Genomic DNA, 23,368 nt, shown 5'->3' with positions numbered 1-23,368 from the left:
AATCGGATCGAATCGAAACCCCTATCATTCAGTCACTCTCAACACACGCAGCACAGAGGGTGGTGGAAAATCGTCGGGCGGAGCAATCGAATCTGGGCGAGAATCGACCAAAGGAAGGCTAGAGGGCTAGTAAACTACCGAAAATCTCGCGATTTCTTCAGCCAAAGGCCCGCAGCAGCGACGAGTATATCTAGTATACATCATCATCATGGTGAGTGTTTTCTGTGCGGGTGCTCTGCTTTGATTTGTGTTTTTGTTTCTGCCTATTGCCCAATTTATTTTTATTTGTTTGTAACCTACACGTTAAAAGTTTCTCACTATGACTTAAATCCCGATGGCACTCCAACTGGTTTCTCGAAATTAGAGATTCAGAACACTCCACTCGACCTTGAGCCACTTGCAGTGCACTTGACCTTGCCCAGCGATGCAATCAAGAAACTTTGGGGGGCCTGGGGGTACATATAAGCTTTTTAAGCCGCGAAATGTGAGAACTGAGAATCACCCGTCAGCTGTTCGTTGTTTACGACTCTGGTATAAATAGAGCCTCTCCTAATTCCAACGATTACGAATCTGTGAAATTCCCCCAAAAGAAAAGAGGAACACAAACAACCAAACAAATTAGCAACTCAGCGAAGCAAACAAAAACAAAACCGAAATTTCGCATTCCAAGCCCCATCAAATTTTGACGTCAAAATCCCGATTTGAATAAATTTATGACCAGTTGCCCGCTACACAGGAATTTCTGGCGGGGCTTGATTCATTAGCAAGTCCCCAGCCTCGTCGCCAAAAGGCAGTTAAAATGTGTTTATTGGCGCTACTCGAACTAGACAGTCATGCCGGTTTTTGCCTTAGTCGCGTCGTTTTATTAAATTGCGAAAACAAAGAAAAAAAAACAAGAAAAAAACCATATAAAAGAAATATTAAGAGTCAGAACTGGGTTCCATAAAAATTCCTCTGGGTTAGCTGGATAGTTTTCGAGTTCCATTTGAGCAGAAAGCATGTGTTAAGGTCTTGAGTTCTGTAATTATATTAATCTAAATTGAACTGTTTGGGAACCTAAACAACTGTTAAACTACCAAGTACAGGTTAGTTTTGATTTATTAACCACGGGCAATCCTTGGATATGACATTGAAAAGTCACTGAACTACTTTATATACATATCAAAAAATTACGTAAATAAGCTTGAAAATCATAAATTCTCACACGCAACAATTTTAATGCGTACAAATGTGCCAGGAGAAAAGCCAACTAAAAACAACGTCAGAGAAAATAAAAAGCACTAAATTTATGCTCTAAGGAAAAAAAGCAAAGGTGCCAGCAAATAACCTGGGCATTATCAAGCTGTTCAAAATCATTCTTTCTCTAGTTTTTATATTTTTGCACCCAAATTCTCGATGGGTGCGACAATGCGGAACAGGCCAATATCGACGGGGGCCTCGGATACTATATAAAAAGCTGATCTGCACATAAAACACACGCTATACGGTCACGGGTGCGATTCAATTGTTTACGGTAACTGGGATATATTTTGATGAAACAATAACATTAACAATACAATTTGTGCGAATGGAGAAGAGGTGCCAATTGCTTTAGATTACCCACCCTACACAACAATGATGTGCTACGCAGTGGTTTCTGTTCAAGATCAATGTCATGGGCCCATGTAATATTTATATCCTATAGATACTTTTTTCTTTTTCGTAAGACTGTGTAGCGTGTGAACATTATTGTCGGCAAACATTTGGGGATTATTCGCTGCTGGCAGAGTGCCCAAATTACTAATAACTACATATTAACCACAGCCAGAAACATCTCGGATGTAGTTCAATAACACTATAAGTTTGAGATATCTAACCATCCCCACCAACTGTCTCGATTGTGTAGTTATTTATGTGTCACCAAAAAGCAATGAAGAAGGAGGCCGAGGATAAGCTCAAAGCCGTGGAGAAGCTCAGAGCCGAAGAGCTCCGAAGGGCACGAGCCGCTGTAAGTAGCCCCTCCGGATGCCAAATCGATGGGCACTATATATACCCTACTACCATGTAGGATTACTTGATGTACATGGCATGTTCTGTCTGGCCGCCGCTTCACCAAATCAAAAAACGTTCTTAGAAACCCAGAGAAAATCCTCCTTTGAAATCCAACCCTAACCCAACTAAGCTTGCGAACAAAAGTAAACTCTAACCCAGCTAAAATTGTAGATGTCTCCTCGCCTTGGTGTTGTGAAATTGCTAACCCGACCCTTGTCTTTACAGTCTGAAATCCCCATCATCTGGATCTTGGGTGGACCCGGCTGCGGCAAGGGCACTCAGTGCGCCAAAATTGTGGAAAAATACGGATTCACACATCTGAGCAGCGGTGATTTGCTGCGCAATGAGGTAATTTGGCCAGAAATACTGGAATAGTTCCGCTATCTATTTGCAGATGGCAGGAATATATGGTTTTTGCCTTGGTAATGGTTTTCGAACTGTAGATCGAACCATAAATTTTAGATCGGCTAGCTGTTTTACGATGTGATGCATGCAAAACCATTTTATAACTTCCTGACTAGAAAATATATTGTTTGTAAATGAATATTATGGTATTATACATATAGGATATTGATATAATGATCAATTTGCAATTATATCACGTTCGCACATTTAAAATGGTAGTTCTGAAATGTTTCTGACCAAAAAAATCATAAAATCTTGTTAATAACTTAATATTTTGGAACTGTACTAATTACTATATCATTTTATAGGTGGCTTCTGGATCGGACAAAGGTCGTAAACTGCAGGAGATAATGTCAACTGGTGGCTTGGTTTCCAACGATGAGGTGCTGTCGCTCTTGAACGACGCCATCGTCCGGTCCAAGGGAAGCTCGAAGGGATTCCTTATCGATGGTTATCCTCGGGAGAAGAACCAGGGCGTTGAGTTCGAGACCCGCGTGGCTCCCGCTGATTTGGCTCTGTACTTCGATTGCTCCGAGGACACGATGGTGCAACGTATTTTGGCACGTGCCGCTGCATCGTCTGTGAAACGGGAGGATGATAACGAGAAGACCATTAGGGCTCGCCTGCAGACCTTCAGGCAGAACACCAACGCCATTCTGGAACTTTACGATGCCAAGACCCTGACGGTTAGTAATGCATTATACACACCAAAAAAAACTCCCCGTTTTAATTATCAACTTTTATTAATCCCAGATCAATGCCGAGCGTGACGTGGACGATATCTTTTTGGAAGTCGTTCAGGCCATTGACTGTGTTCTGAAAAAGAAGCAGCAAAAAGCCGCCGCCCAGTGCTAGTGAAATGGAAATCCATTAGGAAACCGGTACCAAAGTCAGCGACGCAAGCAACATTTTTAATGCACTTTTTAGCGCGAATCCCACAATCTCAAAGCTGAGCACAAATGAAAGCTGAACACCAAATAAATTAGTCTAAATCTATATTATGTTACCATATTTAATGGCATTATCCTTCAATCGTGCATTCAAGCAATAATTGATCTAGTGCTTTAAATAAATTTACACATAAAAAATGGAATACAATGAGTTTGTAAACCTTAAGATTATAAAATACTGATAATTACTTGAATAATGGCTGTAATTTTCCCAGTTATGCTATAAAATGCTAATCTCATCTAGGCACGATTTAGGGATTTCGTTTAGCAAGTCTCTGGCCAATTATTCATAAACTAATTGCAAGATCCAAGGGCGCGTGTGCTTGAAAGGAAAACATTCGAAAACATTTGCCTTGAATGCGGCTGTGAGAGCCACGTGATTTTTTATCGAAAAACTAGAAGCTGATTTAGTTCACTAAACCAGTTTGCTATCAGCATTTGAATGTTGTGGGAGTAGAACTAATTTAACTTCGTGTCTAAACACTTTGCTAAATATCTCATTTATCTAAATATCTCACCCATGTAGGGTTTTTTTTAAGTTGCCTGCTTTTAGTGGAGTCGAATCGAATTCAAGATCAATATAGATTACTGTTTACTTTCCAATATTGAAGAGTTTTTGATCTGTATATACATTTTATTGAGGAACTTTCAAAAATCTGCGGATATTTGCTACACATTAGCAAGTTGCACCCGATAAACTGCTCTAGTCATAATAAATTATATGACTTTGCTAGATCGAGTTTAAATTAGAGCAAGTCATCGGGTTGATTGATCGACTGGCTCGAAAGATGTTCAAACTGTCGGGGAATGGTTTCTGAGTTGAATCAGAAGTATTTCGGGCCAATAGATGATATCAATTTTTGATAAATCTCTCAACGAAAGAGTGCGTCATTAACTTCAGTTTGAAAGCAAAATAGAACTGACACCATTCGAATAACAAAGGCTGAAAGAAAATCTTGTCAATTTCGAACTTCTCCAAAAACTGGTAGAAATAGAATCGTCCATCTGTCACGGAACTAAATTCCAAGTGGGACAGACCAACGTCATCGTGTGGATCTCCAGCTCCTCTTCGAACTGGAGTGGGTTCGAGTTCTTAAAGATCGTCTCGAGTGTAAAGTCAACACGGCAATATTATGTAAAATAAGTGGTCTTCGAATGATGCCTAATAATTGTGGGGTTTCGTAAATTATGTAAAAGGCAGAGGGGCCAGAAAACCCACAACAAACAAACGAAAACTTTGGATAGAAAACGAAACGGTTAAACGCTCAGAAATTATCACTTGGCGACGTAAAAGTTTTTATCGGGCGATTATCGCCGGTCGAGATCAGATCCCCAAAATGCGGGAATTCCAATTCCACAAAAATCAGCATGACTAAACAGACTGAAAAGCCGAAGCAGGTTTTTTGTGCTATTATTGTTATTTTTGTTTTTTATTTTTTCATATACAATTTCTTTATATTTTGCAACATTTGTTGCTTTCTTTTTGTTTGCGGCTTGATTTTTATCTTCTTTTTTTTTGTGGCCGCTGTCACTCTTACAACTAAAATAAATATAGATATTTAAATAGTTAAAGCTAAAATCAATGTACAGATTTCAATGAGATATATATCACAAGATTGGAGAATTTCCTTTAAACATAAAGCTATCAAGATTCAGTCAGTGGTGAGATGGGCGGTTATAAGGAGGGCCCTTCCTAAATGAGATTATTATCACTGTACTGATGGTGATGTTGTTGCTGATGCTGGGGCCGCTGATACTGCTGATGTGGGGCGTTGTGGCCACCAATCTTGCTCTCAATCCAGTCGAGGTAGTGGGTAACCCGGGTGAAGCCACCAGGAATATTGGTTTCACATCCATCGGCGGGTCCGAAACTGGTAATGCCCACCACCATCTGAGTGTCCTTAAGAACCAGCGGACCACCCGAGTCACCGGTGCACACTGTCTCATCCTTCAGACCCTTGGCACAGATCACTCCCGCCGTGACCACATCGTACTCCTGGGCGCACTCCGCATTCGAGATCACCTGCAGTTCGGTGTACTGCATCGAATCCGAGTTGGTCATCTCCACCATGGCGCCCCATCCAGTGGCCACCACGCTCATCCCCGCGAACTGGTCATGTCGATATCTGCTGGGCAGAGAGGCAGGCTGGATTCGCGAGGTGAATCCAATGTCCTGAGGCAGTTTGACCAAGGCAATATCATTGGCCGCCGTTTCCGGATTGAAACGCTCGTGGACAATGAACTTGTTGGATCGCAGAACCAATCCACCCGACTGCTCCGTATCCTGAACGCTCTTGGTGCCCAAATACACATCATAGTGTGTCACTCCCATGGTGCAGTGACCGGCGGTGAGGATCCAACGACGATCCAGCAGAGTTCCGCCGCACAGGATGCGTTTGCGCCACAGTTGCTTTCCAATGAGCATCACCTGGTAGGGGAACTTCTCAATCCGCCCGAACTTCGCGTGTCCCAGGGCATAGCTTTCTGTGAGCGTGGGTTCCCAGACCAGCAATAAGATCATTCCCAATCCCAGCAGGTGGGCGATTCTGTTGACGATCATTTTGATTTTTGTTTATTTGATGCACTTGTTTGTTGTCACTGATTCTTCTCGTTTTATGATTCTTTTGGAATTTTATTTTTTTTTATAACGTTTCTGTTTCTGAGTTCTGCGCGCTTTGAATGTTGGCTTCAATCTAAATCCATTCTGATGGAGCCGTGATATTTTATACCTCGTCGCTCGCGCTCAGCAAAATATTTCGCCGGCTTTCTGGTTCTCGGGCTTAATTCTCCGCTCATCTTCGCAGATCGGCAGACTCTTCTCCGGTAGCCTGTTGTTATGACAGCAAACAAGTCGTAAAATCTCGTTTATAACGCTGGACTCTCGGAATCTCAGATAGTCGGCCGATTTTCATCTTGCGCGCGTAGCCAGGCAAAGTTCAAACTACAAATGGGAAACGGAAGTGGAATTTGGGTTATTTTGATTGCGTTCATTCCCGAAATATCGTATTTCGTTTTTTAGGCCCTCGATGATATCAACGAAAGAGAAGGCACAGAGGATTCCACGAAATATATTTTACTTACTCAAATTTCAAAATTTGGCAAGAGAAAATCGAGATACAAGTTGGCATGCGTTAGACAAAAGAACAGGTATTCCAGGTGGGGTTGGACGTCATCGAACCACCGCCCCTTTTGGTGGATTGAATTTCGGGGTGACAAATACGATTTTAATTATGTATAAACTATAATGGAATTCTGATTAAAAGACTCGTTTTGCCTGTCATTTTTCCTTTGGCTCAACAATTCGGACAGGTCAGTTGGAAATGTTTCATTCAACTGAAAAAAAGATGGAATTTTTTATTTGAAAGTTGCTTTTGCGCATCTTCAATGGCATTTTCGTGATCCGTAAACAACGGGGGACTCCAATTTTTTTTTCCGATTCAGTGGCGCCTTAAGAATACGTCTCAAATAAGTTATTCATTTACGCCTCAAAGTCCAAAAATGTTGCTAATTCCAAGCAAAACTTTCGGCCAAATTTCGGGAGAACGTCGATGAATCAAGTTTGCTGAATGTTTTTTATAAACATATTAGTATGTAGATTGCGCTCCAGATCAAAATCTCAACAATGCTGACTCAATCAATGCTTTTGTTCTACTGTTTTCTTTCGATTTTCCTGTTTTCTTTTCGATGTGCGCAGAAATTCCGAAAAAACCAATAAAACCAATCGCTTGGAATCAAAGTTAATTTGCTTGGCGCCAGCCTGATGGGTTGTTAATGAAAAACAACGGAGATTGCCGATCGCTTTAATTTTATTTACTTAATTAGCAGCCGAATTGTAAAAACAGCCAGCAAATTGCTTTGTTTTTAACACGGAATCCAGTTCGTCAATGAAATGTTAATCTTCAGAAGGGGTAAAGGATTCATGCTAAGTGATCTTGGTAATTACACGTGCCTCCAAATTCCATAGAGCATCCCAAAATCGGGGTTCTACATTCCCCCACGATCGTAATATTTGCATTACTCATTTGCAGGTTCAAGTTTATAAATATACAAACAGTAATGAAATTAATTGGACATGAAGGTGCTAAGCACTTGCTACGCGAGAGATGATCTCTGGATCCCAGGAATGTAGGATGGTAATCCTCGTTAGAGAACTATAAACTGCACGTGTAGGACATATAACTATGACTTCCCGTTCTGGGAGGTGTCTTTTATTGATGAACAGGCTAATCTTCCAATTAGTTTTCAGCACATCATCAAAGTTTATAGATCGGGTTCTCGGGCTTTACTTTTACTTGCCTTTTCGGGCCAATTTGAGTTTTAGTGCCACCGTCTGAATGCATATTTCATTTTTCGCCGACTGCTTTGAATATATTACCCCGAAGAACCGGCGAGATTTATTCGACAATTAAAATTTAAATTACGCGGCCGGGAATCCGAGATGTAAATTGATGCAAATGAGAGATCGGGCCGGGAAGACCCCAAAAAAAGCGTTGTTTTTCAACCACAAAGTTCAGCGGCTCCCGTCTCTGGCGCCAGAAATGTTGCTTACCTTGCCCGAGAAAGTAGCTGACCTTGACGGAATTCGGAATCGAAGATCCGAATCGCCGAGATATCGGCTAGAAAGCTGGATTGGATTGATCGGTCGCCTAATGGGGCGCATGTAGAGTGCATTGACCAAGATTTTGGCGTTGGCGTACCGTTGAAATGGGCACATCAAATCGGCCATTGACGTCAGATAAAACACCATTTGTTTCGTACCGGGGGCCTCTGGAATCAGAGATCGAAAATTAATTAATGTGCTGGACGGAATGAGTTTTTAATATGCAACGGCGTAGAACCAGTAGTCGCCATACCACTTTTCGCCAGGCAGTAAAAGTTCCACTTCTCCCGAGGGCTCGATCTTCAAATGTTTCTCGGCCATAGACTTGGACAAACTAGATCCGGTTGGACCTCATTTTATGCTAAAGCGAAATGGATACGGAGAACCCCGCGCAAACAAAAAAGAAAGAGCCGCTTAGAAGAAATTTATAGCGCTTGGGGATTTCCCAAAAAATGAGCAAAATACTGGGCCACAATAACAAACTCCCATGACGCTGTGTAGCAAACAAAATTTGCTGAAATTCATCAAAGACATTTATCATTAGCCAAAAGAAAAGATGACCGCTTGATCGCTTGATAGCCGTTAGCCAAAAGCAAAGAAACTTTTTGGCGCCAGTTATCCAGACGGCGTCGGCTTATACGATATATCCGAATAACATATTATGTTATCTTTGAAATTTCCATTAAAAACAAGTTCCCATCGTTTGCAGTTCCGACCGCCCTGGAATTCCCGAAAAACACGTGCGAAATGCCAATACGTATACGAATGGTCCAATAAAAACCTAAGAAAGTCGTCAAAAACAAATCGTCTTGGAATCTCGATTTGAATTGGCATAATACGTCAAGTTGTCAAATTAAATTTGCATGCCATTAATATGCTGCCAAATGAAGCGCAAGCGCAAGTCGCTTATAAAACTTGATATGTTTTGCCCACAGATAAGGAATTGTTTAAGCCGGAAAACCGCCTTTTAAACCAGCAATAAAGCTTACGCCCCAAGAGAAGTTCTGGGCTCTAATGGGATTCGGGGAATTTTCGATATTCCGAATTTATGCGTTGCGGCCGGTCTATGTGAATTATGCTGCGACAGATCGAACAGCTTAGTGGCGCCGAAATAATTAATTATAAATCGACTGTCTCGACATTAGTAACCCACTGGAATATGCATATAAATTAGAACGATTAGAACGGTCGAGAACAACAGCATTAAAATTGTTTATCAACAACGCACAAAAGATTAGGAGCTAATATGTTATTAAATTTTGAAAAAACATATAACTGATAAGAGTATTTAAAAGATGTTTCAATTATATTTCAATTTATTATCAATTTGTTTGAGTATTAATGTCTTAAAAGCTTCTAAGCTTAGAATTAATTAGCTGTACCCAAATGTTCTAACTATATTAAATTCTCGTTTAGATCACAACATAAAATTTTATGTTAATATTGATTAAGACCTTCGTAAAATAGAACATAGAAAATTAAGATTGAAATGTGTATTTCTTAATCAAACTCAGCATTTTTGATGAACACATAACATCGCAGAATTTATTTGGTAAATAAAAGCTCAAGCAAATTATGTTTTGTTTGATTGGTAAACAACGGAAACCTGATGTTGATAGCCATTAAATTTGAAGCTGTCTATTATTGTTTTCCAATCATAAGTGGGCAATCTTCGTTTGTTTAAAGGCAAAAATGAATATGAGCACGATCTCCAAACTTTAAAAGCGCTTCAAAATTGACGTCATATCGACGACTTTTCCACGATTTGATGATTCACTCACGAATTTAATCCAATTTAACCAGTTGATATTAAACGTCACTGTGGGTTTACAAATTTATATTTTTAGGCGATTAGTCAATTTCGACCGTCTCAAAGGTCCCAGACTTTCTTCAAAGTCTTCTCTCACTGTGACAATGCAAATAATATTGCCCTAGCGAAATGCCATCGAACTCTAATGTCTGATTAAGGCAGAAATTCCGATTTTGGACCGGATAAGGCAATCCAGCTTACAATTAATGAGAGTAATCGTAAATAAACATTTACGGTAAGTACCCTTACTTCAGATTGCATCTGTCACTCGATAATTCAAGTTGTACACATGGCGAATAACATTATTAATAAGGAATGCAAATTGTGATCACCGGCGAGCGATTTTGTTCGAATAATTACATTTACAATTGGATGTATTTCCTCAAAATCAAACGAATTTCGAATGATTAAAAACAGGTTCTTCAAAAAATTCAAAATAAGCATTACGTTAGGTAACGGTTAAACGTAAGCTACGTAGAGCATACACAACGTAGTATGACCTTAGGCGGGAGTTGGTAAATCTGGTATATTTATGTATTTCACCTAGAAACGGTCTTATTAAAGGTGCCGGCGTAAACAAAGCAATTGAATTTGGTTAAATTAGTTAAACTTATTAAAAAACATGAAGCAAAAGGATCTGAAACGTGCTTACAATAATGTCCTGGCTCAGGCTATATCGACCTCTCATCAGCACCTATTTGCGGGAAATCTGTTTGGCGATATCTTTGTGCTCAGGTGGGAATTCCTAATTTGGCGCGATTTCCTAATATTTAACTTATTATTTTTAAAGGATCAAGGAATTGGACAAGGGTTCCGAGGAGCCCCCGGGCAAACTGAAGATCTTCCCGCAGGGCAGCGATGTCGACATCAATTACCTGTCCTTCCATCGTGATTTCCTGGTAGTGGGTGCTGTCGGTCTTATTTACGGATTGAAATGGAACGAGGAGGAGGAGACACTGGCCACCAAACGCTCCTGGGAGGTGAAAATACCCATGCAGGTGGATGCTGTCGAAGTGCCAGATGTAAACTCCATGTGGTTGGACCAGGAAAACAGCATCCTATTCGCTGGCTGCGGCGATGGGGTCATCTACCAAGTGAGTTTGGAAGATGGACGCGTGCAGCGGGAATACCGTGGACACACGGACTACGTGCACAGTGTGGTGGGCAATTCCACCGGACAGATCTTCTCCGGCGCCGAGGATGGCACTGTGCGAGTGTGGAGCACCAAGCAGCAGGAGCAAACTTCTATGCTGGAGCCGTACAAGAACCCGGATCTATTGCGACCGGATTGGGGAAAATGGATAGGAGCAGTGGCTGTCAACGAGGATTGGCTGCTCTGCGGCGGTGGACCCAAGGCATCCATTTACCACCTGCGTTCCCTAGAGTGCACCCGCGTCTTTGACTTCCCCGGACGCGTGCATCTGTGTGACTTTGTGGACGACTGTGTCTTGATTGGTGGCGAGCACAACCATGTGCAGTCCTATACCTTAAATGGAGATCTGCAGGCCAATATTCCCGTAGAGCACACCGCCTGCTACTCCGCAGTTTGGCAGACATCGCCCGTTAAAGTAATGTCCATTGCCGGCTTCAGCAACAAGCTGCACATCCTCAAGGACTTTCGTTTCTTGGACAGCAAGATTGAACTGTACGGCAATGTGGAGGGGGATGAAAATGATCCCGAGGAGGACGATGAACTGATCGAGGAGCCACTGACAGTTGAAGCGGCCTGAAGGTTTAATAAATCTTTTTCTATCATATACATATATTTATTTATTGCTTAAGGTAACTGTTCATATTGCTCGTTCTGACAACCGCTTTGTGTGATTCGCAGCACTTGATATTGCTTGCTGTCCAAATTATTCTGAAAGTCGCACTCGCCAAATCTCAAAGCTCCCCTTTCGTCAAGTGCAAAGTCCTCCAGCATCTTTATAAAGTTTCTTGTAATAATTTCTTCATCGGGACGAATGTTTGCTCGTAGTGGAAGATCGTCAAAAATTAAGAAAAAGTCATCTCCATGGACAGTACCTTAAAAAAGTGAATTGTTAGGACTTTTAGGTATTTTAATTAAATTTTATACGTACCGAAATATATATCAGTGCGATTGGACAGCACCTGACCCACTCCGGACACAGAAGGGTTATCGTAGACAAAAGAATAGACAGGACTTTTGCCATATTTTCTGTGAAGATCTATTGAACTTGGCACGCTATTCTTGAAAAGAATATCAGTAAACATTCGCTGCAAGTCCCAATAACTTTCCACACTAAAACGACGATCTCCCAGATATTGCTGTCTGAGTTTTCTAGACAACTCGTCCATATCCCAAACGGTTTCCTTCGAGTCCCGGTAGAAGAGCAAGTAAGGAGCCCAGTCGAACCAACGATCATTGAGTTTTTCAATCCAGGTCTCACCGGTTGTCTTATTTTTCTCCAACAGCTGAGCAGCGTTATAGCCTCCATCCTCAGTGGTATATGTAACGACCCAAGGAACTTGTGCGAATTTCCCACTTTTTATCACATCTATTGGATGTTGAGTGAGAAAGGCCTCTGGTGCATCTCTTGGCTCCACCACGGGTCCGAATACAGAAAAGGGGACGTATGAAAACACGAGAAAGCTTCGTACAGCGGATACTACTTCACTGGCCGGCTTGGCCTTCAAACAATTCTTGAGCTCCGCAGAATCTGATGTCTGTCCACAGCCCAATATACGACCTAGCTCAAATGCACGTCCTCTTCCCCCTTGCTGGACAACCCAGGGATCTAGGGCATTTCCGCTCACCGACACAGCTGCCCTGGCCAAGTGACTGAAATCCTCATGCAGGAGCTGTAAATGAGCAGATGCACCGCCTGCAGAGTGCCCAATGACCACAATATTATCCGGCATGCCGCCAAAACTGGCAATGTTTTCCTTGATCCATCGTAGAGCTAGGCGTTGATCCTTGAGTCCATAGTTTCCCGGCAAATCCCTATCGCCGGTGCTTGCGAAGCCCAATGGTCCAACGCGGTAGTTTATTTTGACCAAAATCACAGTTCCCTCACGCATAATATACTCGTGGCCATATAATGCTGCACTACCGAACATAAAGGCACCACCATGAATGACAACCACGACAGGAAAGGTGCTCCGGCTTTCATTCTTGGGCTTGTAGATACTTAGGGTTAAGCAATCCTCATTCCCCTCTAGCATTCTGCCTTCGGGTCTAAACTGGTTCCATTGCAAGCATCCTACTTGTGGCTGAGTGGCATCGAAAACATCAGTCCAGTGATGGCTATATGGCTGAGGAGCTTCTAATCGTAGTTCTCCAGTTGGGGGTTCTGCATAGGGAATCGATTCGTAGCTGAAGTAGTGCCCATTATCCTTGCCACGGAGTTTTCCATTCGGGATCTCTACAACCAAAGGATCTGAGGAGAGGATTGCTCCAGTTCCTTCAAAGGCTATCCACAGCAAAATTAAGCACTTCAACCATTTGAATGAACACATGTTCCGGAATTCAACGAATTACTAATGCAACTGCGAGCAAACAAAGCTTGATTGTTTCTTTATAGCTGCTAACGAGTCTACCCAAATGTATATAGGTACCTATATCAAACGCGTTTTGAAGGTAAAAGATGCAAAGCGGTCAGTTAGGAATTAGCAAAGAAATAAAAAGTACACAAAGCGAAATTTCGATACTTTTATAAAATCAATACGCAGCTTCTTAAAGAAATTAACTAAATATTGATCGTTAGAAATATTTTTTTTCAGTTCAAATAAATAAAAAGGCTTAGGAACAACTTCTGTAAAATCAATTACAATTTTATTTCCTCAAAGAAAATTAGGGAAACTGTACATATTGTTTATTATCACATCCCTCCTTATTTATAAGTAATAAGTTAAATTTCTCACTGCCTACATTATCTTCGAAAACACATTCACCATATTTTAGAATGCCGTTGTCACTGAGAGCAAAGTCCGCCAGCATATTGATGAAATTTTTGGAAATTGTGCTCTCATCCAGACGTAATTCCGGATCTCGTACAACGTTTTCGAAGATCAAAAAATAGTCGTCACCATGAACGGTTCCTTTAAAGAGGCTATTAAATAAAGTCTATTTATTAAAAACTTATAAGAGCTTACCAAAATGAATATCCCTTCGCTTGGTCAGAACCTGTGCGATTCCCCTATCGGCTGGATTGTCATAGACAAAGGCGTAGGCGGGGCTCTTTCCATATTTACGGTGAAGATCCAGAGAGTCCTGTGTGCTGTTCTTGAAAAGGATATCCGTGAATAGTTGCTGCAATTCCCAATAGTTTTCGGTCGTGAATCTCTGATCTCCCACATATTCCTGCCTTATTTTTCGGGAGTAATAATCCATTTCTTGGATGCTCTTGTTTGAGTCCCGATAGAACAGTAGATATGGGGCCCAGTCAAACCAACGATCGTTGAGTTCCTCAAGCACGGTCTTTCCAGATTTATTCCAGTCCTCCAAAAGCAGGGCAGCATTGTAGCCACCATCCTCTGTGACATAGGTCACGGCCCAGGGAACTTGTCCGAACTTTCCACTTTTAATCACTTCTCTGGGATCTTGAGTGAGGAAGGCTTCTGGAGCATCTGAAGGTTCCACCACAGGACCAAATGGTGCAAAGGGCACATAGGAAAATATAAGGAAGTTTCGAACAGCGGTTACAATTTCACCAGCTGGCTTGGTCTTTAAGCACTTCTTAAGGGTCTCCGAATCTGCAGCCAGTCCACATCCCACAATGCGACCCAGCTCAAAGGCGCGTCCTCGGGCACCCTGCTCCTGCTGAACAACCCAAGGATCCAGGGCATTTCCACTGAAAGAGATCGCCGCCTTGGCCAACTGGCCGAAATCTTCACGAAGCATCTGCAGATGAACTGAAGCTCCGCCAGCGGAGTGACCCACAACCAGGATGTTCTCCGGCTCTCCACCAAAACTGGCAATATTCTGCTTGATCCATTGCAGAGCCAGGCGTTGATCCTTTAGACCATAGTTACCAGGCAAATCCGTATCACCGGTGCTTGCGAAACCCAGTGGCCCCAAGCGATAGCTTATCTTCACCAGTATAAATTTGCCCTCTCGCATCACGTTCTCGTGTCCATTTTGCGATGCTGCTCCGAACATGAAGGCACCTCCGTGGATGTGGGCCACCACCGGATAGCTGTCCCTGCTGCTGTTCTTCGGCTTGTAGACGCTGACGGTCAGGCAGTCCTCCTCGCCGGCCAACTTGTTTTCGCCCTGGATGAACTGATCCCACTGCAGGCACACCACTGGTGTCTGGCTGGCATCGAAGGTTTCCAACCACTTTTGCTTGTATGGCTCCGGGGCCTCGAATCTCAGCTCCCCTGTGGGTGACTCGGCATAGGGAATCGATTCGTAGCTGTAGTAAAATCCATTATCGCGACCACGCAGTTTGCCCTGGGGCAGCTCCACCACCAGGGGGTCATCCGGGTCACTGGCGAACGAACTGAGCCACAAACAGCTCAGCACGAAAATCAATCTCACGCAGTTCATGTTGCTCACTCCCGCGAATTCAGACAGCAACTATCTTGCGATGTGGAATCGGCGGCCCCTTTTATTCGATCGGTCGGCCTTTCGGCCACCCAGCACCCGATCACCTGAACAACCAGTCTCATTTGAGATCTGGACACGCCATGAGATGAGATTTTTAATTTCTAGCTTGGATTTTGGCACAACTCTTGTGTGGACATCCATACGATAGCCGTATACAAATTAAGATCATTACATATTCACCCTGATTGCAATTTGTAACTTGATTTAGTTTATTTAATAGACATGCACCCCAATCAAAATTGCCTATCCCACTTTAGGTGAGACACTTATTACACAATCACACTTAAGTCAACTTGATTAATTGCATGTTGTTTATACTTATATTTATACAGATGCTTCTGATAATGCACTTGTAAACAAAACCGTTTTAAAGCCGAATAAGACGTCTAATATTGTTAAAGCTTTTAAATATTTGGACGCTGAAGGGTATCCATCTTTTGAGTAAGCAAAAATGGTCAACTGAAACCAAGTACGGGGTACTTAAGAGATGTACAATGTTTCGGTACTTGTTAAAAAAAAAAAATTTTCTAGAGCAGAAATATTAATTACTGATAAGATGTCTTCATTAGGCAAATAGTGAGCGCAAGGTACACTCAAGAAAATACTAGCTTTAAAAAATAAAGATAATTCAATCGTTTAAAAAAGCTCGGCGCCAAAAAGTATGTCAATTTTTTTTTACAGAATGTGCATATGTATTAGACCACTGAGCAAGAGCATTTGTTTTTTAGAACCTTTGCGCTCCATTGACATTGAACATTTTAAAAACACCAAATCTGGATTTGTTATTTTAAATTTTTAAAAACGTATGTAATTGGTTCCGCGCTACCGAACCCATAAAGGTTGATCTAGCCATGTCTGTATGATCCACTGTCTGAGAAAATGAGTTTAAATTTTGACCGTCGTTTAAAACCTAAATATTAATCTAGAATATTAGAGAATTCAACCACAAGTTCATAGAGGTATCCCACGTCAAAATCGAGACCCAATATCCCAAGTTATGGAATCTGAAAGTGCAGTTTTTGATACCCATTCTGAAAGCCATTGGAAATACGGAAAAATCAAACATGAAAATGGGCTAAAATTTTGAACATCGATAAATAGAATAATTTTAATGCAGAATATTAGAGAATTCAACCACCAATTCATAGAGGTATGCCACTTTGAAATCGGGATCCATTTACCCAAGCTATGAAATCTGGAAGTTAAGTTTTGGGCTCCAATTCTGAAAGCCATTGGAATTACGGAAAAATCTAACATAAAAATGGGTTAAAATTTTGACCCTCAGTAAAACAAAAGATTTTAATGTAAAATAATAGAGAATTCCACCACAAATTCATACAGGTATGAAACTTTGAAATCGGGATCCAAATACCCAAGTTTTGAAGTCCAGAAGTGCAGTTTTGGGACCCCTTTCTGAAAGCGGAACGAATCTGACATAAAAATGGGTTAAAATCTTGACCCTCATTAAAAAGATATATTTAAATGTAGAATATAAGATAATTCAACCACAATTTCATAGAGGTATCCCACGTCTAAATCGGGATCCAATAACTCAATTTATGGAGTTTAGAAGTACAGGTTTGGTGTCCATTCTGAGGCCCTTGGAATTTCGAAAAAATCGAACATGAAAATGGGGTTAAATTTTTGACCCTCGCCAACAAGATACATTTAAATGTAGAATATAAGAAATTTCAACCACAATTTCATAGAGGTATCCCACGTCTAAATCGGAATCCAATAACTCAAGTTATGGAATTTAGAAGTACAGTTTTGGGTTCCCATACTAAAGGCCCTTAGAATTTCAAAAATATTGAACATGAAAATGGGTTAAATTTTTGACCCTCGCCAACAAGATACATTTTAATGTAGAATATTAGAAAATAAAACCACAATTTCATAGAGGTATCCCACGTCTAAATCGGGATACAATAACTCGAGATATAGAATCTAGAAGTGCTGTCTTGGGTTTCGATTCTGAAAGCCATTGGAAATACAGAAAAAATCTAACATGAAAACGGTTTACAATTTCGACCCCCGTTTAAAAGGATAAACCACATTTTCCAAAAAGGTTAGGGTACCTCATTTTGGATCCGAATGGCCCAGCCCTAATAGAGATTTCAAGTGAACAAATTTAGTACAGTGTTTTTTATGGGATATATACATATATTGGCGTGTATAATGTACATGTATTATATTACATTAAAGGTATATAGGTTGTTTATGAAATAAAATGCAATCGCTTGGGAACCAAACGGTTTCTGGTAAGTAAGGGTTTAGAATCTTATAAGCACTCGCTTAAAATTCCAGGACTCCGGGCAAATATTTATCGATCAAGGTCTGGTAATACGGCCACAAAGCGTCGATATCCGGAACCACCTCGCTTTTCGTGTATAAATCGTAGCGACTGTAAGGAAGAATAGTTATTATGCTGGGGATGGATTAGAATAGATAAGGCAACTCACTTGAAGATCAGCACCCACTTCTTGGTCTCCGCATCCGCGGGAGCCTCCAGGTGCTTGTAATCACCTCCGTTGTGCCAAGGATAGAACGAGTGGAATCGAATGATGTTGCAGGCCACATGTGGCAATTTGGTCTTGTTGTGCTTCAGCACTGAATACATGTACTCATCGTGACCCCAGGACATCAGCAGGTTGTCCACACCACAATTGGGCTTGTAGATGCCCAACTCGGTGTTGTAGGCGGGATTGTCGCCATCGGGATTGCCCTCGAAGCTCTCTTCGCGATAAACGATGCTATCGCCCCAACGGCAGCCCACGGCGAAGGTGTCCCCCACCACTGCCCACTGGGGCTCATCGTAGAAGGCCATGATCTTGCCCAGATCATGGATGAGGGCCGTCAGATGCAGCCAGTCGTGCTCCGGAAACTCGGCACGTGCCCGTTCTGCAGCTTGGAAGGCATGGATAATGTTGGGCAGGTCCAGATCGGGATCTGATTCGTCCACTAGATCGTTCAGCTTCTCTAAAGCCTCGCGCACCGTCATCTTAATCGTGTTGAATTTCAGCCAGCGATCGCGGCGACCTGATAAAGAGATTCATATTTGTAATAAAATGTTAATAAAACAAGATTTTTAAGTGAAAAATAACTTTATAACTTTTTAAATTTGTATTCTTAAGATCCTTTTACAATATAATAAAATTTGTTTTTAATGTATGACTCTCCTACTATAATTTTCACATTTATAAAACTTGTTTTCAAAAGGATATTCCACTCTTAGCTCTTTAAAATTAAGTTTCCTTTTTTATATTCACTCCGCTCATTGTAACTCACCTTTGACAAAGTCCACAGTTTGATTCAAGTGCATCTGACGATAGGTCTGGCGCACTCGTTCCTTCAATGGATCTGTGGTGTCCACACTGTAGTCCCGGAATTTAGAGGGATTCTTGTCTGCAAATGTGGGCTCAGGACGCATAAGCTCCGAAGGATCCAGAAGGTGGACATGGTTCTATCAATTAAATTCACAATCAAATAAGATGCCGGAAAACGTTTAACTGGCAAGAATTTCTTTACCTCCGCAAGGATTCTCATTTTAAAGAAAAGTTTATAATAAGTAAATCAAAGAAACTGGAATATATTTTTTTGGGTAGTAACCGCACACTTGAACGAGCGAAACACTTTTGAATCGCTGGACGCTCAGATTCCACACTTTTATAGTCTGCCGAACATCGGAAATTCAACGGAATTCACAATCACAATCCATATAGTACACTCTCTTCTATTCTAAGTGTACTAGAGAATGATTTATAGTACGCTTGTTATTTTTCAAAACACGAGAGTCGCCTGCGTCGCTTCCCGTGCGGCCTCTCCCAATCGCAACAATATTATAAAACCAGGCTCAGATATTCTATCTACCATATATAAGAGGTCTTAACACATTACATTCGGTTTTATAACCCCTTATCAGGAGCCTGGGACGCCCACACAGCAACAGCCCAACTAATCTGTAGCTGCATTATTTTTTTTCTCCATAAATTCACAAGACTGGAAGTTGCACTTGACTGATAAGATCGAAAGGCTGGCTATAAAAAACATAACGAATCTGTTCCACATATATCTGGAGCAAGTGCAAGGCCACGGCATTGAGTTACGAGTCTGATTGTTAGGGTCGTTGTGCGAGGACTTATGAATGTATTCGCTAAAACTATAAGAAAAAACCTGGTAAGAATGCAATCATATTTAAAAATTAAAAATATAATTTTGGAAGGGTTTTAAGGATAGAATACATATCTATAGTCTTTGGATACTAAAAGTCTTTAGCTGGAAGTAAAATTGTAACATGACTCATTGGGTTATGGGACCCATTCAGTAAATATTAAAACAAATTGTTCAATGTTATGGGTGTTTTTTATATTATATTAAAATATATTAGGTAAATATTGATCCTTATCATTAATAGGCTATTAAAATAGATTGCTTTACATTATGACAGCTTTATATAGTTCTTACCCATCATAACATGCTTTTAGCGGATGCCCGACCTACGAGATCGGGCAATCATATTTCCCCTGGATCAAAAGTCACGCCTTAAGCACCCCCAAAAATTTCCTATATCCCCTCTAGATCTTGGGCTAACCTTGAACAACCGTCAGGAAGGCAGCTAGTCCACAGCCAGATGCCAACGCTCCAGATCCAGCGATCTTCCGAACGTCTAAAAGTAGCAGCAACGCCCCGCAATCTGGGTAGACAGTCATCAAGCTGAAGCTTAATGTGCCATCAAGGGGGGGATTGCCTAAAGAAAAGTTATCAGTCGTCTACATGACGTCGGTGGGATCCGATTCCATCCGATCCGGACGCCGCAAGTGCGAACTACAACTTGAGATTTCACACTGCCCACGAAGGGGCGAACTGATCGCCGGAACCTGGGCCATATAATGGTGATCCATATAGATCTGGGCCGTAGGGGCTTGTTCCAAGTTTCCCGAGGCGCAGTATCGCCGTTCGTCACCACCAAAGGTCAGTTTGTAATGATCGTTGTCAATAAACCTTATCACCTATTAGGGGAGCGTTTCGCACAGAGTATGAATATTGGGGAAGCTGGGGCGGCAATGGAAAAGTTTCATATTGTTTCTATTGCACGATGATGCTGGTGCCATCAATTAAGACAGAACGTGCCGGCCAATGCAATAGTCAATAAATAATATTTATAGTACTGCAGTATTCTATTTTTACATTATATCTAGATAGAATTTTCATTTCCCACTGCGCAGCATTGCCCCCAAGTTCTAGGGGTGAGAGTGCCTTGACTTTCAGTCCTATAAGTGTATCAGACAGATCGATCACATTAACAAACAACCGTGATAAGCTCATTAAAAAGCCACAAATTATTCTATAATTAGGCAGGGGATCACACGTAAAGTTCGCAGGGTCACAAGGACAAGGCTATTAAAAGCTAAGTGGAGCCAAATGACAAACAACGATGATCAATCCGTTTTTGAAAATACAGAGTCCTCTGCCTAAAACATACGCGGTTTTCCTATCATCTTTAGCTTATGATTGCAGTTTAATTTAGGAAGGCCCCACAGCTTTTACTACGGTCCCAAGTAAATATCAATAAATCATGTCGACTTTCGCCGGACGAACTCTTCGACTTGGACTCAAAAGTTGATATTTCGCTGATAGATTTGTGCACATGCTTGCAATAATTTATTAGGCTTCGGCTGACAGCCGGGGTCAATGGGTCATCAACCAGCACAAGACTCCTTATGTGATTACTGAAATACGTCAAATAAATCAAACTCACAAATAGTCTAACAAATACTTACAGGTATACAAATCTGCAAAAAATAAGATTTTTATCCTGTGTTAAATATTATTTATATTAAGGGTGAAATATATTTCCAAGCCTTGCCGAAAAGTATACTTCATTTCGCGTCGAATTCCTTTCAAGTTTCATGGTGCAAATTAAGTTGAAGCTGAAATGTTGCTGTAAGTTTTCGCAAAATCATCAATCATAAATAAAAATAGTAACTCGGAAAAATCAATAATTTCATCACCTTACTGGCATGTCCTTTTAAAGCTAAAGAAATAGCTTTTAACTGAATTAATTTAACACATGCATATTTTATACAAAATCAAACCCATAACCTTTTAAGCATTAATGTGTATTTATCTGCGTCAAAGCTTTACAATCATATATATACTATACATAGTTTTTTATGAAAATAAAATATTAAAATATTTTTTCAGTATAGCCTATAATTAAACTTACTCTTGTTAAACGGTCATTTACTAAGCTGTTAGTTATTCCACAGAACAATCAAATATAATTTGTAAAAAACCTTTTTACATTGACAAGCATGTAAAATCAAGGGGCTGAATAATGGATGAGTAAGGGTATCGTGCTAGAAAACCATTCTGATTTAATAAATTGTCCGCTCGTTTCCGCCCATCTCTTATCCGTAGGTATATGGATGTCCTGCTGACAGGACTCGTGGTTAATGGGAAAAGGTTAAATACAGCCCTAATTGGACGCCTAAGCGCATGCTAGTCATATATCGATTTAACCCTCGAACTCTAATTAAAATCCGCTGAAATTGGAGGTCCTTAACAGCGGTACGAGGACACAAACATAAAGCAGAGCTTCCATTAAATGGGGCATCCACTTCTCAGCCGCGTTTGCCACATTAACAAGCGGCACACTATAAGAATCATTCCGGTTTTCTTTGTTTTTGTACAAAGTGCCTACATTGAATGGATCGTTGGGTGGGAAATCGTTCTTCAGATGGTCATCGTTGGCAGTCAGCCGGTAAAATATATTGAACTAGGAAAATTTTGGAAAATACATTTATTATAATTTAAAAATGTTCCAAAAATATTTACTTGCTCCTCCGAGATGTCAATGGTATATGGGAAATACAACCAGGTAGCCTCCACACTACAAGGTGGAATTGTCAGAGAATCACTATAGGTGAAGTAGTTATCCATATGCTTCGAAATGTATTCTCCCAGAGGAAATGGGTATTTCATATTCACGCTTTGGCCTTTTCGGTCAATCTGGGCCAGTAAGTTGGTGAAGTCCTCATAGCCCCTAAATGGAACGAGGCCGATCTAAAGGGATAGAGAAATGCTTATCTAAAACAGACTATTTCCCACACTAAAAAAACTCTCACATGAAAGTAGAAGGCCATAACGGCGATTCCATGATCCTTCTCCATAGCAATTGTTAAGTTTGGATATTCCGAATTCCGTAGTATCAAATGGAGCTCAAAGAGATAAGCTTGGTTTATGACCATATCCTTATTGGTAAAGGTCTCGTTGTCGCCCCAGTAAAAGTGGAACTGCTCGAACTGATAGCCCAAAGGAGTTCTCTCCGCGAAAGGACCTCCTTTTACAGTCGGCACTGTTTCCTTATTGAAACTCATCTTAACCAGCACCGTGTGCCCATTGTTCGACATTTCAAAAGTCCTGGGTACTACATTGAAATTTATAATCTCCAGATCGGTGAAATTCTTTTCCACGGCATTAACCAAATCAATGGTTAAGGGACTGTGGTGTCTCCCACTGCACTCTCCCCACTGCTCGGGTCCATAACTTTCTCCGTATCCAAATTCTAGGGCCAAGACCACCGAAGCTAAAACTATAAAATAGAGAATGGTCTTTAGATTTATTCAGTTTTCCAATTTAATTTTATTAAAAGGTGATTTTAAAACCAATCAAAAATTCTATCAAAGTTAGCAGACCACCGAAACAAAATTATCTATCATTAGCAAGTTGCGTAATTTATGGTCAATTTAGGTTAATTATGAAATAATTTCTTTTAGCGGCACGTTTATTATATTTCGCTGAAATTGGCTCCCATCGTTGTTAAATAAAGCTGTGCTTAATAGAATAATTGAAAAAGGCTGTAAAATTAAACTCAACAGATATCATTTGGATTTGAAATTGATAGTTAGAACTTTGAAGAGCAAGTGGATATGAAACGACAATGATGTATTTAACCATATTTTTCTGTTTAAAAATAATTTTTTTTGTATTTATTTTTA

The 23,368-nt window shown here is 40.8% G+C and overlaps 7 protein-coding genes across 8 annotated transcripts; 2 read left to right on the top strand and 5 right to left on the bottom strand.

Moving 5' to 3' along the window:
- The first annotated feature begins 23 nt into the window (after positions 1–23).
- Positions 24–3,534, top strand: Ak1 (Adenylate kinase 1). Of its 2 annotated transcripts, XM_017078440.4 has the most exons (5): positions 41–211; positions 1,886–1,987; positions 2,257–2,379; positions 2,745–3,122; positions 3,190–3,534. In XM_017078440.4, the coding sequence occupies exons 1-5, from the start codon at positions 209–211 to the stop codon at positions 3,289–3,291; spliced, it is 708 nt and encodes a 235-aa protein (XP_016933929.1). In that variant the 5' UTR covers positions 41–208; the 3' UTR covers positions 3,292–3,534. The 2 variants fall into 2 exon arrangements, with proteins under 2 accessions (XP_016933930.1, XP_016933929.1); XM_017078441.4 differs by lacking the exon at positions 1,886–1,987 and having other exon boundaries at positions 24–211.
- Positions 3,535–4,785: 1,251 nt separating this feature from the next.
- LOC108012916 (brachyurin) lies at positions 4,786–6,094 on the bottom strand. The gene has a single exon (XM_017078439.4). It carries the CDS (start codon positions 5,944–5,946, stop codon positions 5,080–5,082), a length of 867 nt encoding a protein of 288 aa, XP_016933928.2. The 5' UTR covers positions 5,947–6,094; the 3' UTR covers positions 4,786–5,079.
- A 4,251-nt stretch (positions 6,095–10,345) lies between these two features.
- Positions 10,346–13,859, top strand: thoc6 (THO complex 6). Its single transcript, XM_017079521.4, has 2 exons — positions 10,346–10,531; positions 10,587–13,859. Exons 1-2 carry the CDS (start codon positions 10,419–10,421, stop codon positions 11,524–11,526), a joined length of 1,053 nt encoding a protein of 350 aa, XP_016935010.3. The 5' UTR covers positions 10,346–10,418; the 3' UTR covers positions 11,527–13,859.
- On the bottom strand, positions 11,507–13,276 carry Est-P (Esterase P). The gene is made up of 2 exons (XM_017079519.4): positions 11,878–13,276; positions 11,507–11,821 (listed from the first exon to the last, which is right to left on the bottom strand). Exons 1-2 carry the CDS (start codon positions 13,274–13,276, stop codon positions 11,574–11,576), a joined length of 1,647 nt encoding a protein of 548 aa, XP_016935008.4. The 3' UTR covers positions 11,507–11,573.
- Positions 13,571–15,351, bottom strand: Est-6 (Esterase 6). Its single transcript, XM_017077742.4, has 2 exons — positions 13,913–15,351; positions 13,571–13,858 (listed from the first exon to the last, which is right to left on the bottom strand). The coding sequence occupies exons 1-2, from the start codon at positions 15,306–15,308 to the stop codon at positions 13,611–13,613; spliced, it is 1,644 nt and encodes a 547-aa protein (XP_016933231.3). The 5' UTR covers positions 15,309–15,351; the 3' UTR covers positions 13,571–13,610.
- A 2,147-nt stretch (positions 15,352–17,498) lies between these two features.
- Miox (Myo-inositol oxygenase) lies at positions 17,499–19,007 on the bottom strand. Its single transcript, XM_017077861.3, has 4 exons — positions 18,897–19,007; positions 18,657–18,831; positions 17,831–18,407; positions 17,499–17,772 (listed from the first exon to the last, which is right to left on the bottom strand). Exons 1-4 carry the CDS (start codon positions 18,912–18,914, stop codon positions 17,664–17,666), a joined length of 879 nt encoding a protein of 292 aa, XP_016933350.2. The 5' UTR covers positions 18,915–19,007; the 3' UTR covers positions 17,499–17,663.
- A 2,578-nt stretch (positions 19,008–21,585) lies between these two features.
- Positions 21,586–22,957, bottom strand: LOC108012286 (carbonic anhydrase 1-like). The gene is made up of 3 exons (XM_036815690.3): positions 22,496–22,957; positions 22,206–22,433; positions 21,586–22,146 (listed from the first exon to the last, which is right to left on the bottom strand). The coding sequence occupies exons 1-3, from the start codon at positions 22,778–22,780 to the stop codon at positions 21,904–21,906; spliced, it is 756 nt and encodes a 251-aa protein (XP_036671585.3). The 5' UTR covers positions 22,781–22,957; the 3' UTR covers positions 21,586–21,903.
- Positions 22,958–23,368: the final 411 nt, after the last annotated feature.

This window comes from Drosophila suzukii, chromosome 3 (genome assembly GCF_043229965.1).
Source record: "Drosophila suzukii chromosome 3, CBGP_Dsuzu_IsoJpt1.0, whole genome shotgun sequence".
NCBI classification, from domain to species: Eukaryota; Metazoa; Arthropoda; class Insecta; order Diptera; family Drosophilidae; genus Drosophila; species Drosophila suzukii.
This window is presented reverse-complemented; position numbering and strand designations above follow the sequence as displayed.

What these genes read in the sequence shown, in the direction of transcription:
- LOC108012916 (XM_017078439.4), bottom strand. Translation starts at nt 5,946, where the DNA reads ATGATCGTCAACAGAATCGCCCACCTGCTGGGATTGGGAATGATCTTA.
- Est-6 (XM_017077742.4), bottom strand. Translation starts at nt 15,308, where the DNA reads ATGAACTGCGTGAGATTGATTTTCGTGCTGAGCTGTTTGTGGCTCAGT. An exon ending in GCGAAGGGATATTCATTTTG is followed by an intron (nt 13,859 to 13,912) that starts GTAAGCTCTTAT and finishes GCCTCTTTAAAG; the next exon opens with GAACCGTTCATGGTGACGAC.
- Est-P (XM_017079519.4), bottom strand. Translation starts at nt 13,276, where the DNA reads ATGTGTTCATTCAAATGGTTGAAGTGCTTAATTTTGCTGTGGATAGCC. An exon ending in TCGCACTGATATATATTTCG is followed by an intron (nt 11,822 to 11,877) that starts GTACGTATAAAA and finishes CACTTTTTTAAG; the next exon opens with GTACTGTCCATGGAGATGAC.
- thoc6 (XM_017079521.4), top strand. Translation starts at nt 10,419, where the DNA reads ATGAAGCAAAAGGATCTGAAACGTGCTTACAATAATGTCCTGGCTCAG. An exon ending in GGCGATATCTTTGTGCTCAG is followed by an intron (nt 10,532 to 10,586) that starts GTGGGAATTCCT and finishes TTATTTTTAAAG; the next exon opens with GATCAAGGAATTGGACAAGG.
- LOC108012286 (XM_036815690.3), bottom strand. Translation starts at nt 22,780, where the DNA reads ATGTCGAACAATGGGCACACGGTGCTGGTTAAGATGAGTTTCAATAAG. An exon ending in TTATGGCCTTCTACTTTCAT is followed by an intron (nt 22,434 to 22,495) that starts GTGAGAGTTTTT and finishes CTATCCCTTTAG; the next exon opens with ATCGGCCTCGTTCCATTTAG. An exon ending in TTGACATCTCGGAGGAGCAA is followed by an intron (nt 22,147 to 22,205) that starts GTAAATATTTTT and finishes AAATTTTCCTAG; the next exon opens with TTCAATATATTTTACCGGCT.
- Ak1 (XM_017078440.4), top strand. An exon ending in TCCGAAGGGCACGAGCCGCT is followed by an intron (nt 1,988 to 2,256) that starts GTAAGTAGCCCC and finishes TTGTCTTTACAG; the next exon opens with TCTGAAATCCCCATCATCTG. An exon ending in GTGATTTGCTGCGCAATGAG is followed by an intron (nt 2,380 to 2,744) that starts GTAATTTGGCCA and finishes ATCATTTTATAG; the next exon opens with GTGGCTTCTGGATCGGACAA.
- Miox (XM_017077861.3), bottom strand. An exon ending in AACTGTGGACTTTGTCAAAG is followed by an intron (nt 18,408 to 18,656) that starts GTGAGTTACAAT and finishes TCTCTTTATCAG; the next exon opens with GTCGCCGCGATCGCTGGCTG. An exon ending in AAGTGGGTGCTGATCTTCAA is followed by an intron (nt 17,773 to 17,830) that starts GTGAGTTGCCTT and finishes TCTTCCTTACAG; the next exon opens with TCGCTACGATTTATACACGA.